At 38.8% G+C, this 16,156-nt stretch overlaps 1 protein-coding gene and 1 pseudogene across 2 annotated transcripts in view; both read left to right on the top strand.

The window, feature by feature from the left end:
- Nucleotides 1–16,156, top strand: part of CUNH11orf65 (chromosome unknown C11orf65 homolog) — a 43,098-nt gene that overhangs the window by 18,030 nt on the left and 8,912 nt on the right. For both annotated transcript variants that reach the window (XM_019624134.1, XM_019624135.1), the window contains 3 exons: nt 23–223; nt 1,672–1,802; nt 9,076–9,246. In XM_019624134.1, the coding sequence (XP_019479679.1) occupies nt 23–223; nt 1,672–1,802; nt 9,076–9,246 (503 nt within the window). The remainder of the gene's footprint in view (nt 1–22; nt 224–1,671; nt 1,803–9,075; nt 9,247–16,156) is intronic.
- Nucleotides 10,111–15,583, top strand: LOC109371548 (keratin, type I cytoskeletal 18 pseudogene; annotated as a pseudogene).

The following is a 16,156-nucleotide window of genomic DNA, read 5'->3' as shown; positions in this document are numbered from 1 at the left end:
CTTTGAATGTTTCCATCTACAGGTTAAATTTCCACCTGAAATATACTATAAAATTTTCACTCAGAGACATGTTGAAGATTTGTGTGCTAATAGCCCTAGAGATTATACAAAACTTGCAGCAAAATGTGCATCTCATATTAAAAGTGATGCTCTTCAAGAAGAGGATCATAGTGGCTGGTATCGTCGCATAGAGAACAATGGCTGGAGGCCTGTTTCTGATAGAGTAAGAAAAAAGAAATATTAATAATTTTGAACCTTACCTATTTAGAAACCAATTTGTCTTTTTAAAAATTATTTTTATAAATAATAAATCCTAGTAACTTAGCTGATAAAAATTGCTTAAGTTAACTACTCTGGGGTTAGTAGTAGTACTTCAAGATACAGGAATATATCTTATTTTTCTTACACTTATTTTTACTTTTAGTAATTACCTTTTATCTAGGCCATCTTTAGATACTCTCTAGTACTCAGCAGTTTACCATCTTTATAACAAAGCAAATGTACAGATGTTGTTGACTCTATATTAATCCTTGGACTAGAGGTGGAAGTTCTTGGGAACAATATGACATTTTCTCTTATAGAGCTTGTAAGAGCAGAGGAAATCATTTGGATTTTTGTGGTGTTGGGGAGTTTAACATGTATTCATATTAATTGAGCAGAATTATTTTAAGTATACATTGTTCCTAATGTGTATATATGATTCATAGACTTTTCTATTGACACCCATGTTTAATCTCTTTTTTGTGGATGTAATTTCTACCTAAGGATATTTGTAAGCTTACATTTTATAGGTTAACATGGTCTGGTTTCTTAGCTCTAGATGTCTATTTATATGGCCTCAAGTGTCTTCATTGAAATCATCAGTCTGTGGTAGACAGATTGTAGAATGTGGTATGTTGAATATAGTAAGTATGAAACTTGAAAATTATCAAGGTGTGCATTCATTCATTCATTCATTCATTCAACAAACTTTGTTGCATACCAATGAGGCATGTGTCAGGCATTGTACTAGATGCTAGGGATACAATAGTATATTAGAATAATCCCTCCCCATTGAGTTTGCCTTTTAGTTAGAGAGACAGTCAGTAAACAGGATATTTCAGTACAGTGCAGTAAATATGTGTTTTAATAGTGGCAAATACAGAGTGTTGTGGGGGGTAACAAACTCTCCTCCTTGTTATTTAATGTGTGTAGTGGGGCAAGGGGAATGAATCAGAAGTAGGAAAATAGGCAACCAGTTAGGATAAAGTGTCATACACGGGAAACCACAAACTTGGGACATACTGGTAAGACTTCTGTGTTCTTGGAGGGTGCCTATAATTTTTGAGGATTAGAGTCTTCAAAAGACGACAGCACTGAGTAGGTCAGGTCTGTTCTTATGAGAAACACTCATAGAATATGTCTATTCATTTATTCCTTCAACAAATACTTATTAAGTACTTCAGTACACTAGTACTTAGTCAGTCTTTGTGTGGCATTGTACCTCTGAAGGCTCAATGTGCTATTCACCCATTACTGGATAAGAAATACCTTAAAAGAGTCTGTCTTCTCCTCTGTTTCTATCTTGTCATATTCCTACTGAACACACAGAAGTTCTTGTGTACATATAGCCAGATAACCTCACAATCAGTATTTCAACATTTTTAATATTCTTTTTAAATTTCTCAATAGTTTTGGATGTCTACTGAAGATGTAATGGTGGGAAATAAAAAGGAAACCAAATTTCATTTTTCTAAACTGAAGAGAAGGCAAGATATGGAAAAGAAAAGAAAAACTAGAAAAATAGAATGGATGAAACAAATGTAAGTTGATGGAATATTTAGACTTACTAAAGAAGTATACAGTACTTTAAATTTTTTTAAAAATTGTTATCACTACTAAAATACTCATGTTATTTTTAAAGGAAAATGTAAGGTTACAATTATATTTTTAAAAATACATAGAAAGCAAATATTTAATGAATGCCTATTATGTACCAGCTACTATTAATCTCCAGGATATAAATGGAAAAGAAAAGTTGTCTTTGACCTCAAGGAAATCACAATCTATTGGAACATCAGATGTGAAAATAAGCATTTACTCTTATGTATCAGATAACTCTCTTTTGGCCTTCCAGACCCACTCTATACCCTATTCAACCCTTCTTTCTGCCCTAAGAGACTGACTGTGTGGATTACACTAGAAGTCATTCTAGACCTATCTAACAAATGTTAAAAGCAAGTGTTAAAAAATCAAATTGTTTCCAAGTTTACTTGACTGCATACCAACACAAAACCCCAATATATTTAAGGGAATGCAAGTTACTCCAGTACTTAAAATCATAGAAAATTCAGCATCTACCATATAGTAATCAATTACTGGGCATGTAAAGGGGCAGGAAAATAATTCCATCTGAGAAGACAAATTAATCAATAGCAACCAATCCACTGAAAATATATTTTTTAAATAATATGAAAGAAAACCTTTTTAGTTCATGAGTTCATCATGAACAGACAGACCAGCACTACAAGAAATCAAAGGAGGTTCAGGCAGAAGAAAATTATTCTAGGTAGAAATCTGGATCCATACAAGAATGCAGAACACCAAAAATGGTAACTATGTAAGTAAATATAAAGGACTTTTCTTCTTACTATTTAAATCTTTTAAAAAGATATAACTAACTCCAGATCTTTACACTTAAAAATAGTTAAGATGGTAAGTTTTGTTACGTATTTTTTTACCACAATTTTAAAAAGATAGATATTAACAGTTTTTTGTAAAGGAATGAATTAATATTGATATTGCCAATCAAGTTCTACTTAAATTCTTGATTTCACAATTGTACTTCTCTTATATTGAAAATCTTCATTTCAAACAAAATATAATTGCTCATTTTTTTCCCGGACATTACAAGTAAATAGTTACAAAAATAACTGAAAAAACATATGATCCAATTACTAAATAAAGTTCAAAAAATTTAAAGGTAATTTACTATTTATAACAGAAATAATGACAATGTATTGTGATATTTATAAATTTACATCAGTGCAGAAGTAAAATATATGATAACAATACTACAAAGGTTAGGAAAAGTGAAATGGAAATATACTGTTAGAAGTTCCTTATACTACTTAAGAAGTGGTATAATATTGCTTAAATGTAGACCATGATAATTAAAGATGTATATAAATCCTAAGGCAACCATAACATCAACAGTAACAACAAAGATATAAACCTCCATTATATGCTAATAATGGAGATGAAGTAGAATCATAAAAAACAATCAATCCAAGAGAAGTCTTTAAAAAAGAGGAAAGGAAACAAAGGACAGGACAAATAGAAAACGAATAGCATGATGTAGATTAAAACCAATATCAATAATCAAATTAAATGTAAATGGTCTGTATATTATATGCAAGAATTAACTTTAAACGTAAAGCATAAATAGATGAAAAGTAAAGCATGGAAAAGGATCATGCTAACAGTAATCAAAAGAAAGCTGAAGTGACTATAATAATATAAAACAAAGTAGATTTCAGAGTAAAGTATATTTCCAGAGATAAAGGCAGTCACTTAAAATAATAAAGGGGTATATTCATCAAGAGGACATAACAATCCTAAATGCTTGTTTACCTAATAACAGAGCTTCAAAATACATGAAGCAGGGCCAGCTCAGTTGGTTAAGAGAATTAAGAGAGTGAACTCTGAGCAATAGGGTCGCCGGTTCGATTCCCACACAGGCCAGTGAGCTGCGCACGAGCTGAGCTGCCGCTGAGCTGCCCACAGGTGGCAGGATGGCCCAGCTGGTGAGAACACGTGCTCCTAACAACAAGGTTGCCAGTTTGACTCCCGCATGGGCTGGTGGGCTATGCCCACCCACAACTAAGATTGAGCACGGCACCTTGAGCTGAGCAGCTGTGAGCTGCCGACGGGCAGCCAGATGGCAACTGGACTTGCGCCCTCCACAACTAAGATTGAAGGAAAACAACTTGGCTCTTCCCCCTTCCCCAATTCCCCAGCACTGTTCCCCTTCCCCAATTCCCCAATAAAATTAAAAAAAAAATACATGAAACAAAACCAAGAGTACTGAAAGGAGAAAAAGACAAATCCAAAATTATAATCAGAGATTTCAAAACCCTTTTCTTAGTAATTAATATAACAAGTGGACAATACATTAGTAAAGATTCAGAAGATTTTAGCAACATCATCAACCAACTTGACATTTTTGTCATAACTGACATTTATAGAGCACTGCTCTCAACAACAGAAAATACATTTTTATTCAAGTTCACAAAGATAAACCATATTCTGGGCTATAAAACAAACATCCACAGATGTAAAAGATTAAAAATCAGACAAAGGAAGTTCTCTGATCACAATAGAATTAAAAAGAAATTTAAAAAAATAGAATTAATAACAACATTTCTAGAAAACCTCCAAATATTTGTATATTAAACAGCATACCTCTAAATAATCCATAAGTCAAAGAAGTCACAAGGGAAATTTGAAAATATTTTTGATTTAATGAAAATGAAAATACAACATACCAAAATTTGAGGATGCAGCTAAAGCAATATGTACAGGAAAATTTATAGTATTAAATACTTATGTTAAAAAGGAAGAAAGATCGCAAATCAATAATCTAAGCTTCTAGCATAAGAACCAGTAAAAGAAGAGCAAATTAAACCCAAAGCAAATAGAAGAAACAAATGCTAAAGATAACAGCATAAATCAATGACATTGCAACCAGAAAACCATCAGAGAAAATCAATAATCAAAACTTTTGTCCTTTGAAAAGATCAATACAGTTTATAAACCTGTTAATAAATTTTTAAAAAGAGAGAAAACGCATGTAAATCAGAAACATCAGAAATGAAAGCAGAGCTATCACTATAGATCCAACAGACATTAAGACACTATATGTATTATAAGCAACTTAATAAATTAAGCAAAAGGATAATTCATTGAAAGACATAAACCAAAGCTCACTCAAAAGCAACCAAAAATAACATGAATAGTTGTATGTCTATTAAAGAATTTGAATTTGCAGTTTTAAAAAATTCTTATAAAGAAAACTCAAGGCCCAGATGGATTTCCTGGTAAATTCTAGCAAGCATTTAAGAAAGACTTATACAAAGTCTACACAAATATTTCCAGAAAAAGGAGGGAACGCATCCCAACAACTTCTATAAGGTATTATCAGATATAAAAATACTCAAGGCTTATAAGAATAAAAAAGATATTACAAAAAAATAACAACCAGTATCTCTCATGCACATAGATACAGGATAATAAAATTGGAATTTATCCCGGGGAATACAAAGTTGGCTTAACATTTGGAAATCAGTCAATGCAATTCATCATGTTAACAGACTTAAAAAGGAAATTAGGTATGATCCTCTCAATAGGTGCATAAAAAGTACTTACAAAACTCCAACAATTCATAATAAAAACTCTTGGCAAAATAGGAATAAACGATAACTTCCTCAACCTGATAAAGGGCATCTATAAAAAAAACCTATAGCTAACATTATACTTAATGATGAAAGACTGAATGCTTTTTCTCTAAAATCAGGAACAAGGCAAGGATGTCTGTTCTCACAACCTCTTGACAACATTGTACTGGAAGTCCAAGTCAGTCACATAAAGCAAGAAACTAGGAAGAAAAAGGCACTGAAATTGGAAAGGAAGAACTAAAACAGTATTCACAGTTGACATGATTATCTACATACAAAATCCTAAGGCATCTACAAAAAAAAGCTACTAGAACTAAGAAATGAGTTTATCAAGGTTGTGAGATATAGAAAGTAATTATATTGTCATATTCCAGTAACAATTAGAAACTGTCAAAACTCTTCACCTTGTACAGTTTAAATATATTTACTGTACATCAATTATACCTCAATAAAGTTGTAAAAATTTTAAAAGAACATGTGCAGACAATCAGAAGATCTCCAAGAAGCAGGCCTTCATCTCCTGTAGTTGCAGGGTGAGTTGAAGGCAACCCAGGGTCTAGTTGCTAGGGTCACAGGGTTACAGTGCCTACAGTGCAACCAAATGCTTAACCCCGTCAGGTCTTGTGCACTGAGGTAAGGGCACTAGTGGGGAAGAAGGGGAAGCTGGAGACTTAGAATGGGGACTTTGGATCAGATATAGACAAGGCTAAGAACCTTGAACCTTCGAACTCCCTGTTGGTGAAGGAAACCTTCCTCTCTATTTTGAGGGAACCCTTCTCTGCACAAAAGCCTTTCAATGACCACATGGCACAGTTGCCTTGCACACTTATGCTGATTGTTAGGATTCCCCCACAACCATTTCTCATTGCCTGCAGCTCACAGTAAGAGTTATAGCTCAGTGAGAGTTATAGCTCAGAACAACCCAGACAGAGGGAAAAGGTCTACTCCAGGAGGAGATGGCTTATAAACCAAAAGAGGTACAAGAACTTACCCATCTATATTGATAGGAGCCTCATTATGAGAGTGGATTTTAAAGTTGTTAGATCAAGAGTTGATTGAGCTGAATTTATTGAACTGGTCACACACACACCTGGGATTATGGATTTAATGTGTTGGCTTGAGTACCCAGACGTGGTATTAATAGACTGTTATGTTGGCTAATCACAGCCTGAACTCAACCAAAGTTCTATAGTCACAAAATGCCTGGACTGGTGTGGTATGCTGTAGAAAAAGGACTTCTGAAGGCTCAGGAGAATACATATGTTTGTATTATGTGCACTCTATTCAGCAACCCGCTACTTCTTTTGTTCTTCAGTCTAGTTGTGGAGGACACTGCTTCACTGGCCCATGTTGGTGTTGTGATCATTGTGCTCTTCCTGGCGGAGGCACTCATTCGCCGGCCATTGGACTGCCACTCACAGCGGCTCTCGCTCATGCTGACTGTCGGCCACTCACGGTAGCCCACTGAAGCTCCCCTGCAGCCTACACCGTCGTCCGCCACTCACAGCAGCCCAGCTCCAGGACGAGCTGCTGTTGTTCACCATCTTAGCTGTAGAGGGCACAGCTTCACTGGCTCATGTGGGATCCAAACCAGCAGCCCTGCTGCTCAGAGCTCGTACTCCCAAGCCAACCGTTAACCAACAAGTCACTCAGCCAGCCCTATATTGCTTTCTATAAAGCAAATTATGATTATTATAAAGTGATGTTTGTTTTTAATCTCTATTGTATTTGAAATTCTGTTCTACTTGCTAACCTGTTGTTTTATGACTCCTATAGCCCATTAAACTATAAATAGTGACTAAACAGTTCAAAACAATTAAATTACTTGAATATGTATTATATCTCTCTTTAAAAGTGAAGTCTCAGTAAAAAATGTGTATTTCACAATAAAAAAATAAAAAGAAAAAAAGTGGTCTCAGAGTAAAATAGATATCTGAATTGTTTATATCACTTGTAAAAGGAAAAATTAATATCACCCAGGTTTCCAAATCTAATCCTAAGTGTTTGTGTATTTGGGGAGGTAAAACATGGAGCAACTCATAAAAAATGCATTAATTCCCAGACTTCTAGAAGTTTCCAATTTCCAAATGCATTTTTGTTGTGACATGAGCATTAGTTAATAAATCTGGGCCAGTGGGTACCATCATTTATTTATTCATTCATTCAATACATGTTTATTGAGTGCCTATTATGTTTAGGGAATAGAGTATAGAAGTGGAAGATTGGAAGTTCCATGAAGGAGTTTCACCTCTGTATAGATTGCTTTGCAAGTGGTGGACACTCAATAAATAGTTATTAAATGAATAAGTGAATGAAGAACTGTAGAAAATTGTGAATCATACTTTCTTAAAATTTGTGCTCCTGCTAACCAATATAGAGCAAGAAGCATGTTCCTGTTTCTATAAAATGCATTAGTTCTCATGATCCATTTAAAGTTTGACAAAGCAGAAACTTCATGAGGGCAGGGACATAATCTTGTCACTGTCACATCCCTTGCCACCCAGTATTGTATAAGCCTTCTTTTTTTTGAATTGCTTACTATGTAAATGCTTACAGGGATTTGCACTTCTACAACTCTCAAGAATGCTAGGAGGAGGAAGTATTATGATTACCATTTTAAGGAAGAAAGGCTTCCTTAAATCTTTTGGCAAAGGTTGTACAGCTAGTAAATCACAGAAGATTCAAAGCCAGATAGTTTGATACCAAATTCTAGCTCTACACCACCACTGTGCCACTTCCAAATAAGTGTCAAATTAATAAATAAATACAATGTCAGAATAAGTTAACCTTTAGAAAGGAATACCAATAGATCTTAAAGTGAAAAAACAAAACAAAAAATGCTATATTTAAATAATCTTGGTAAGGACTACCTACCTCTGTCTGCTCACTCAGCTCATGTTAGGGGGATGCATTAATTTTTGTGCTCAGACTGATGCAAGACAGAACAGTGCTATAGAAGTCTGGACTTGGAGTCATATTTGAATACTGGCTCTGATATATATTTACTACATACATGATCTTAAACAGTTTCCTAAGTTCTCTAAGTCTCAATTTCCTCATCCATAAAATGGGAATCAAAATAACTGTCACAAATGTCTGTCTTTTTAAAGAGAATTAAACAAGAAAATGTATGAAAAGTACCCAACACAAAGAAAAATGTCAGTATCTCTCTTCTCTTTACCTCTTCCTCTCTTTCTCTTTCCTTTTTCCCCTCTCCTTTCCTCTTCTGACTTACCATTAGCCACGTGATCTTGTAAAAGTTACTAACTCTTCCAGGATTTATTTCCTTATCTATAAAAAAAGTGGGCTAATTATTTTGTCCCCAAGATCCTTTGATTCTATAATTTTATGATTAAGTGATGTAATAACTAACTTAGTTTTCCTTTGTATCATAAAAATCCAACTTAGTTATAGGTGATTTGGAAATAAGCCTTCTCTGGTTAGTGTGGTTGATTAAGTAACTTTGGTTTTTCTAAAAGATTCCATCACATAGAACTATGCTTAGAGATATTTGAGTTAAGTAGGATGGAAACTTGGTTTAATATTTAAATAGTTTTACAGCAACAATATATATTACCTCCATCTACTAGTAATCACCTATTCCCAAGGATTTATGTCTCTCTTCCTTTCCTCTACTTAGGTACTACACAGGAAACCTGAAGGCTAAGTCAACAAATAGTGAAACTACAGATTTAATTCACAAAGCAACAGAAGGGCTAATAAAGGTTATCGAAGGTGGTGGAGTAGATTCTGTGATGGATTGGGAAGTGGATGAAGTACTGAACTGGACAAATACACTGAACTTTGATGAGTAAATACCTGTTGCTATTCTTGGGGAACAAGGGCAGGCACCATATATTTTTCTTTTTAGTATTTCCCACTCCCATCTTTAATCTAGGGGTCACAAACATAGTTTCCTTCCCCCTTCAAAATGAGTATTTATTAATTGTCTAGAAAGAAAAGAAGAATAGATGAGGGAGAAAGATAAAAATGGGATGATCTAAAAGTAGAAAAAAAAGAAATTAGACAGGTATTCTTTATTGTCAGACTTTATTCTTATGCCTTAATCTAAATCTGCTTTACTGCTTACTTTGAGACTTAGAAACAAGGCTAAGAGCATGAAATTAATAATACAAAAAATTTCCTCAATCTATAGTCCCTAATCTTCCTGTGTACAATAAAAAATTATAATTTTTTAGTGACATTCTATGGCCCTTGGAAAACATTTTTAGCATTTTTTGTGTGATGGTAATTAAAAAATATTTAATATAGCCATCAGGGAAATGCAAGTTAAATCCACAATTAGATCCTACTTCAGACCCACTAAGATGGCTATAATTAAAAAGATAGATAGTAGTAAGTGTTGACAAAGTTATGGAGATATTGGAAACCTTTAATGGAGTGTTATTTATTTATCCAGGCCTCTTTGGCAAGCCTGAGGCCCCAGTAAAGGGTAGGAGGGATGTGGGGCTGATGTCTCAGCTCCCTATACCCCTGAGTCAGGGCAGGCGTCCCAGAGCTGTTCTTTGCCCCACTCTGAAGGAGCTGAGGCCTGAGCGGTTTATTTATTGGGAGAGGGAGACAGACTGACTGACTGACTGACAGACATGGGTGGATGGAGGAGGTGGTCTCTCCCTAAGGGAGGTCACTGCAGGGCTCTGGCCTCACCCCCAGGATGGATGTAGATGGGAGGTGAGTGGGGGACCTTCACTGACACAGTGGGCGGGAGGGGTGGGTGAAGGGCCTCCCCTGTAGCCCAGACCACAGAGGCCCCTCCTGTGGCATTCGAAGTGCCCCCCTTACCCCACTTCTTGCTCTGCCCCAGCCTCCAATCTGCACTTTGATTTGCCTTCCTAACCGCTCTGTTCCCCCCTGTTTTGGTTTTAATAAATATTTTAATGGTGAAAAAATAAAATATACTGCAAGTGGGAATGTACAGTGGTGCAGCCATTTTGGAAAAACAATCTGGCAGTTTCTCAAATGGTTAAACTTGAAGTTGCTATATGATTCAGCAATTCCACTCCTCAGTATATGCACAAGAGAAATGAAAATACATGTCCACACAAAAATTTTTACATGAAGAATATTCATAGCAGCATTATTTATAATATAACCAAATAGTAGAAACAACCCAAATAGTCATCAGCAGATGAATGGATAAATAAATGTGGTATATCCATACAATGGAATATTATTCTGCAATAAAAAATGCTAATACATGCTACAATATTGATGAACTTGCTAAGTGAAAGAAACCAATTAAAAGGGACCACATATTATATGGTTCCATTTATATGGAATGTCCAGAATAAGTAAATCTACAGAGACAGAATGTAGATTAGTGGTTGCCTAGGACTGGGAGACTTGTGAGGACTGGGAGGTGATAGCTAAGGCATACAGAGTTTCTTTTTGGAGTAACTTAAATGATCTAAAATTGATTGTGATGGGTGAATTGGATGGTATGTAAGTTATATCTCAATAACGCTTTAAAAAATATTGAATATGTACTCAGCTGCAATAATGAATGTGAATATTACATGGATGAAGAGACAGAAAAATTAAAATGAAGATGGTGTAAGTAAAGAAACATAAGGGAAATGAAGAAATTAGGAAGACAGATAAGAAAATGTGATAGGAAAAATCAAGTTGATTGCCATTGAACAATACAAGAGAAATAAGAGAAGAGAATAATGAGAAAAGAAGAAAAAAGGGACAATTTGACTAATAAAAAGGAAAATAGGAAAATAAGAATGAAAGAAAAGAAGATATTGATGGGAAGAATATGTTAGAAAATGAAAAGGGAAGGATAAGAAAAAAACACAAAGAACTAATTATTCATAGTAGATAGATGCTCTAAAATACTTTATTATAAATAAACAGTAAAAAGAGATTGTTATGATTTAATAATCCCAATATCTTGTCCAGACGATGGTATTGGGATTCCCTATAGACAGCACATCTGTGATTTCTGGGGCACAGAATATACAGCTGGTAATAATGATGCAGGAAATGACATCCAGAGATCCAGGATGGTGGAGTAGATAAACATGCCTGCATCCTTTCATGAACGCATTAAAATTACAACTATATTGTGCCGGCCAAGTGGGGTGTTGGTTAGGAGTTGGCTTGGGATGCCAGCTCTGAACAGCAGGGCCCCGGTTCGGATCCCACATGAGGGCCAGTGACACTGCCCTCTACAGCTAAGATGGTGAACAACAGCTCAACCTGGAGCTGGGCTGCTGGAGTGGCCGGCGATGGTGTGGGCTTCAGTGGGGCTGCCCGGCAGCTGGCGTGAGCTTTCATGAGCTGCCGTGAGCTACCGAGAGCGGCCGTCCAATGACCGGTGAGCAACTGCCTCACCCAGGAAGACCACAATGGTAATACCAACAGGGCCCAGTGAAGCGACGTCCTCCACAACTAGACTGAAGAACAAAAGGACAGCAACTTGTCTGTTCCCTTTTCCCGATTCCCCAATTAAAAAAAAAAAACTAAAAAAAAAATTGCAACTATATTATAGAACAATCAACCTGAAGAACCATCTGAAGTCTAGCTGAACAAAAGTCCTATGACTAAAAATATAAAGAAGCCATGTTGAGACTGGTAGGACAGGCGGCGACACAGAACAGGCCCCAAACCTCCATGTGGTGGTTGAGAGTCAGGAGGGATATCTTGGCTACAGAGGTTCCCCCAGGAGAAGCAAGGGACCTCAGCCCCCCACACCAGGCTCCCCGGCCCAGAGTATTGACACCAGGAAGAGGAGCCTCCACAACATCTGACTGTGAAAAACAGTGGCATTCCAACTGTCTGGATGGAACAGAAGACTGTGAAAAACCCAGAAATCCTCTTAAAGGGCCTGCACACAGATTCTCTTACTCCCAGTCACTCACCTTGGCCTCCAGCAGAGGACAGTGACTCAGGATGCGTTGAAGACATATGCAGGGGAAGACTGAGGCGCGTGACCTCAGGGGGAGGACTGGGGAATGGTAGGCATTTTTCCCTGTGTGAACTCCTCCTCCTATGCTGTCAGCAGGCAGGCGCCATCTTTCCTGTGTTGAGCCCACCCCACCACAGCCAAATCTGAATCTGATTGGCCTGATGAGCTCTGCTGCTCCATTCTGCTAATTCACTGGGACCCTGCCGCACCCAAATCATGCACAGCTGGAGGCACTTTCTCCCTGAGCAGCCAGCCCCACCTGAATTTCAATCTTTCTTCGAAAACTACTGGAGTCTGGCAGGCCCCTATCTGGCAGCGACTGGAATCAGTGTGCTCTGAGACTTTTGCTGAGTAGCTCCAGGCTTAGCACTGGCACCAAACCAGAATTTACATTAACCTGGTGACCACAACTCTTCCCACTCTAGTGACTCCAAGACCCTGCCTCACCCAACTCACATACCACACAAGGCTATACCAGCGGCTGAACCTTAAGGGAGTTGGCTGGTAGCAGAAGGCATCGGGGTGCCTTGGATTTTTGTGGAACTACCCCAGGCTCAGTACTGGTAGCAGACATCCTCCATTCATAGTGTGGCCTCTCCCACGCACCTCCACGTTTAGCATAGGCAGCAAGCAACTGCCAATTGCTTTGTAGTGTAGCCCCACCCAGGAGGCCCCAGAACCAACATACTTGGAGGTTGGCTTCAGACCACAGCAGAACACCACCCAATTAGCCCCACAAGCAACACACACACAAAGGGTGCTCTCAACAGGCACCAGAGCCTGATGGGGCAAATCCTACTCAGTGGGGTAAGCCCCCCACACAACTGCCTGTAAACTGTGGATGTAAACCCCACATCCAGTCAGCCTCAGGGTCAATCCTACCCACTGACGTGCCAATAGAAATCAAGGCTCAACTATAACAGGAGGGTACACACAACCCACACAAGGGACACTCCTGGAGCACCCAGATCAGGTGACCAGGTAGACTGTGCCACTGGGCCCCAAAAGACACCTACTACATAAGGCCATTCAGCCAAGACTGGGAGACATAGCAGATCTTCCTAAAACATAGAAAGAAAAAAAAAAACACCACAGAGAGGCAGCTGAAATGAGGAAACAAAGAAACCAGTCCCAAATGAAAGAACAGGAGAAAAATCCTAAGAAAGAACTAAACGATATGGAGGTAAGCAGCCTCCAGAGACAGAGTTCAAAACAATGGTTATAAGGATGCTCAAGAAATTTAGTGAGAACTTCAAAAAGAGATCATAAGCATAAAAAAGGACATAGGAGCCATAAAACAGAACCAGTCAGAAGTGAAGAATACAATAACTGAAATGAAGAATGCACTAGAAGGAATCATCAGCAGACTAGATGAAGCAGAGGATCGAATCAGTGATTTGGAAGACAAGGTAATAGAAAACACCCAAACAGAACAGCAAAAATAAATAAAGAAAGAAAGAATAAAAAAATGAGTTTAAGTGTAACATTTGCATTATAGAGGTACCAGAAGGAGAAGAGAGAAAGCAAGAGATTGAGAAACTATTTGAAGAAATAATGACCGAAAACTTTCCTAACCTGGCAAAGGAAATAGACATACAAGCCCAGGAAGCACAGAGAGTCCCAAACAGGATGAACCTAAATAGGTCCACACCTAGACACATTATAATTAAAACTACAAAGTATAAAGACAAAGAGAGAATCCTAAAAGCAGCAAGAGAAAGACAACTAGTAGCTTATAAGGGAGTTCCCATAAGACTGTCAGCTGACTTCTCAACAGAAAATTTGCAAGCCAGAAGGGACTGGCATGAAACATTCAATGTGATGAAAAATAAGGACCCTAAACCAAAACTACTGTAACCAGCAAGGCTATCATTTAAAACTGAAGGACAGACAGCCTGAACCTGAGTCTTGGCCTCTTGCCTTCTTCCTGGAACGTGAGCTTCAGCACCCACTTCAGCTTCTCCACCAACTACTGGACACGGCTCTGTGCAGTCATCCAGCCACAGGGTCCGGCTGGCCAACAGCCCAGACAGTGTGTATGCAGGTGCAGGGGGCTCAGGATCCCGGATCTCTGTGTCCCACTCCACCAGTGTCTGGGGTGGCTGGGGATCTGGGGTCCTGGCCATGGGGATGGCCAGGGGTCTGGCAGGCCTAGTGGCATCCAGACCAAGAAGGAGACTAGGCAATGCATGAATGATTGTCTGGCCTTCTACCTGGAGAGGGTGATGAGCCCAGAGGCTGATAATCAGAGACCTGATGACAAAATCTGGGAACACCTGGAGAAGAAGGGACCCAAGATCAGAGACTGGGGACATTACTTCAAGGCCATCGAGGACCTGAGTGCTCAGATATTTGCAAGTTCTGTAGACAGTGCCCGCATCATTCTGCAAATTGACAATGCCCGTCTTGCTGCTGATGACTTCAGAGTCAAGGATGAGACAGAGCTGGCCATCCATCAATCTGTGGACAGTGACATCATTGGACTCTGAAAGGTCATTGATGACATCAATATCACCCGGCTGCAGCTGGAGATGGAGACTGAGGCTCTCATGGAGGAGGTGCTATTCATGAAGAAGAACCATGAAGAGAAAGTAAATGGTCTACAAAACAGATCGCCAACTCTGGGTTGACTGTGGAGTTGGATGCCCCCAAACCTCAGCACTTCAGCAAGATCACTGCCAACATCTGCACCCAGTATGACAAGCTGTCTTGGAAGAACTGAGAGGAGCTAGACAAGCACTGGTCCCAGCAGATTGAGGAGAGCACCACAGTGGTCACTTCAAAGACCACTGAGGTAGGAGCTGTTGAGATGACATTCATGGACCTGAGACATATAGCCCAGTCCTTGGAGACCGACCTGGACTCGAGAAATCTGAAGGCCAGCTTGGAGAACAGCCCGAGGGAGGTAGAGACATGCTATGCCATGCAGATGAACAGCTCAACAGGATCCTGCTGCACCTGGAATCACAGCTGGCCCAGACCCAAACAGAGGGGCAATGCTAGATCCAGGAGTATGAGACTGTGCTGAACATCAAGGTAAAGCTGGAGGCTAACATTGCCACCTAATGCCGCTGGCTGGAAGAAGGGGAAGACTGATCTTGGTGACGCCCTGGACAGCAACTTCATGCAACTCATCCAAAAGACCACCACCTGCAGGATTGTGGATGGCAAAGTGGTGTCTGAGGTCAATGACACCAAAGTTCTAAGGTGTTAAGGCAGCAGAAACAGGGCATCTCTTGGGGGTAGGTCAATAAAAAGTTCAGAGGTTAAAAAAAACAAAACAGACAAAGAGCTTCCCAAACAAGAAAAAGCTAAAGGAGTTTATCACTACCAAACCAGTATTATGAGGAATCTTAGAGGGACTTCTTTAAGATGGAAAATAAAAATCAAAATTATGAGTAATAAAATGGTGATACAGGGCCGGCCGAGTGGCTCAGTTGGTTAAGAGCTCACTCAAGAGTGCGAGCTCTAGTAACAGCGCTTCGATTCCCAGCCTGAGCTGAGCTGTGGCTGAGCTGACAACAGATGGCAGGATGGCTCAGCTAAAAAAAAAATTTTAAATGGTGATACATATCTATCAACAATTACTTTCAACGTAAATGGATTAAATGCTCCAGTCAAGAGACATAGGGTGGCTGAATGGATAACAAAACAAGACCCATAAATATGCTGCCTACAAGAGATTAACTTCAGATTGAAAGACACACAGAGACAGAAAGTAAAGGGGTGGATGGGGGCCGGCCGAGTGGCTCGATGGTTAAGCTGGCTTGGGACACCAGAGGGCCCC

The sequence above is a fragment of the Hipposideros armiger genome, unplaced genomic scaffold, assembly GCF_001890085.2.
Source record: "Hipposideros armiger isolate ML-2016 unplaced genomic scaffold, ASM189008v1 scaffold_580, whole genome shotgun sequence".
Taxonomy (NCBI): Eukaryota; Metazoa; Chordata; class Mammalia; order Chiroptera; family Hipposideridae; genus Hipposideros; species Hipposideros armiger.
Note: the sequence above shows the minus strand (reverse complement) of the source record. Positions and strands in the feature narration are given on the sequence as shown.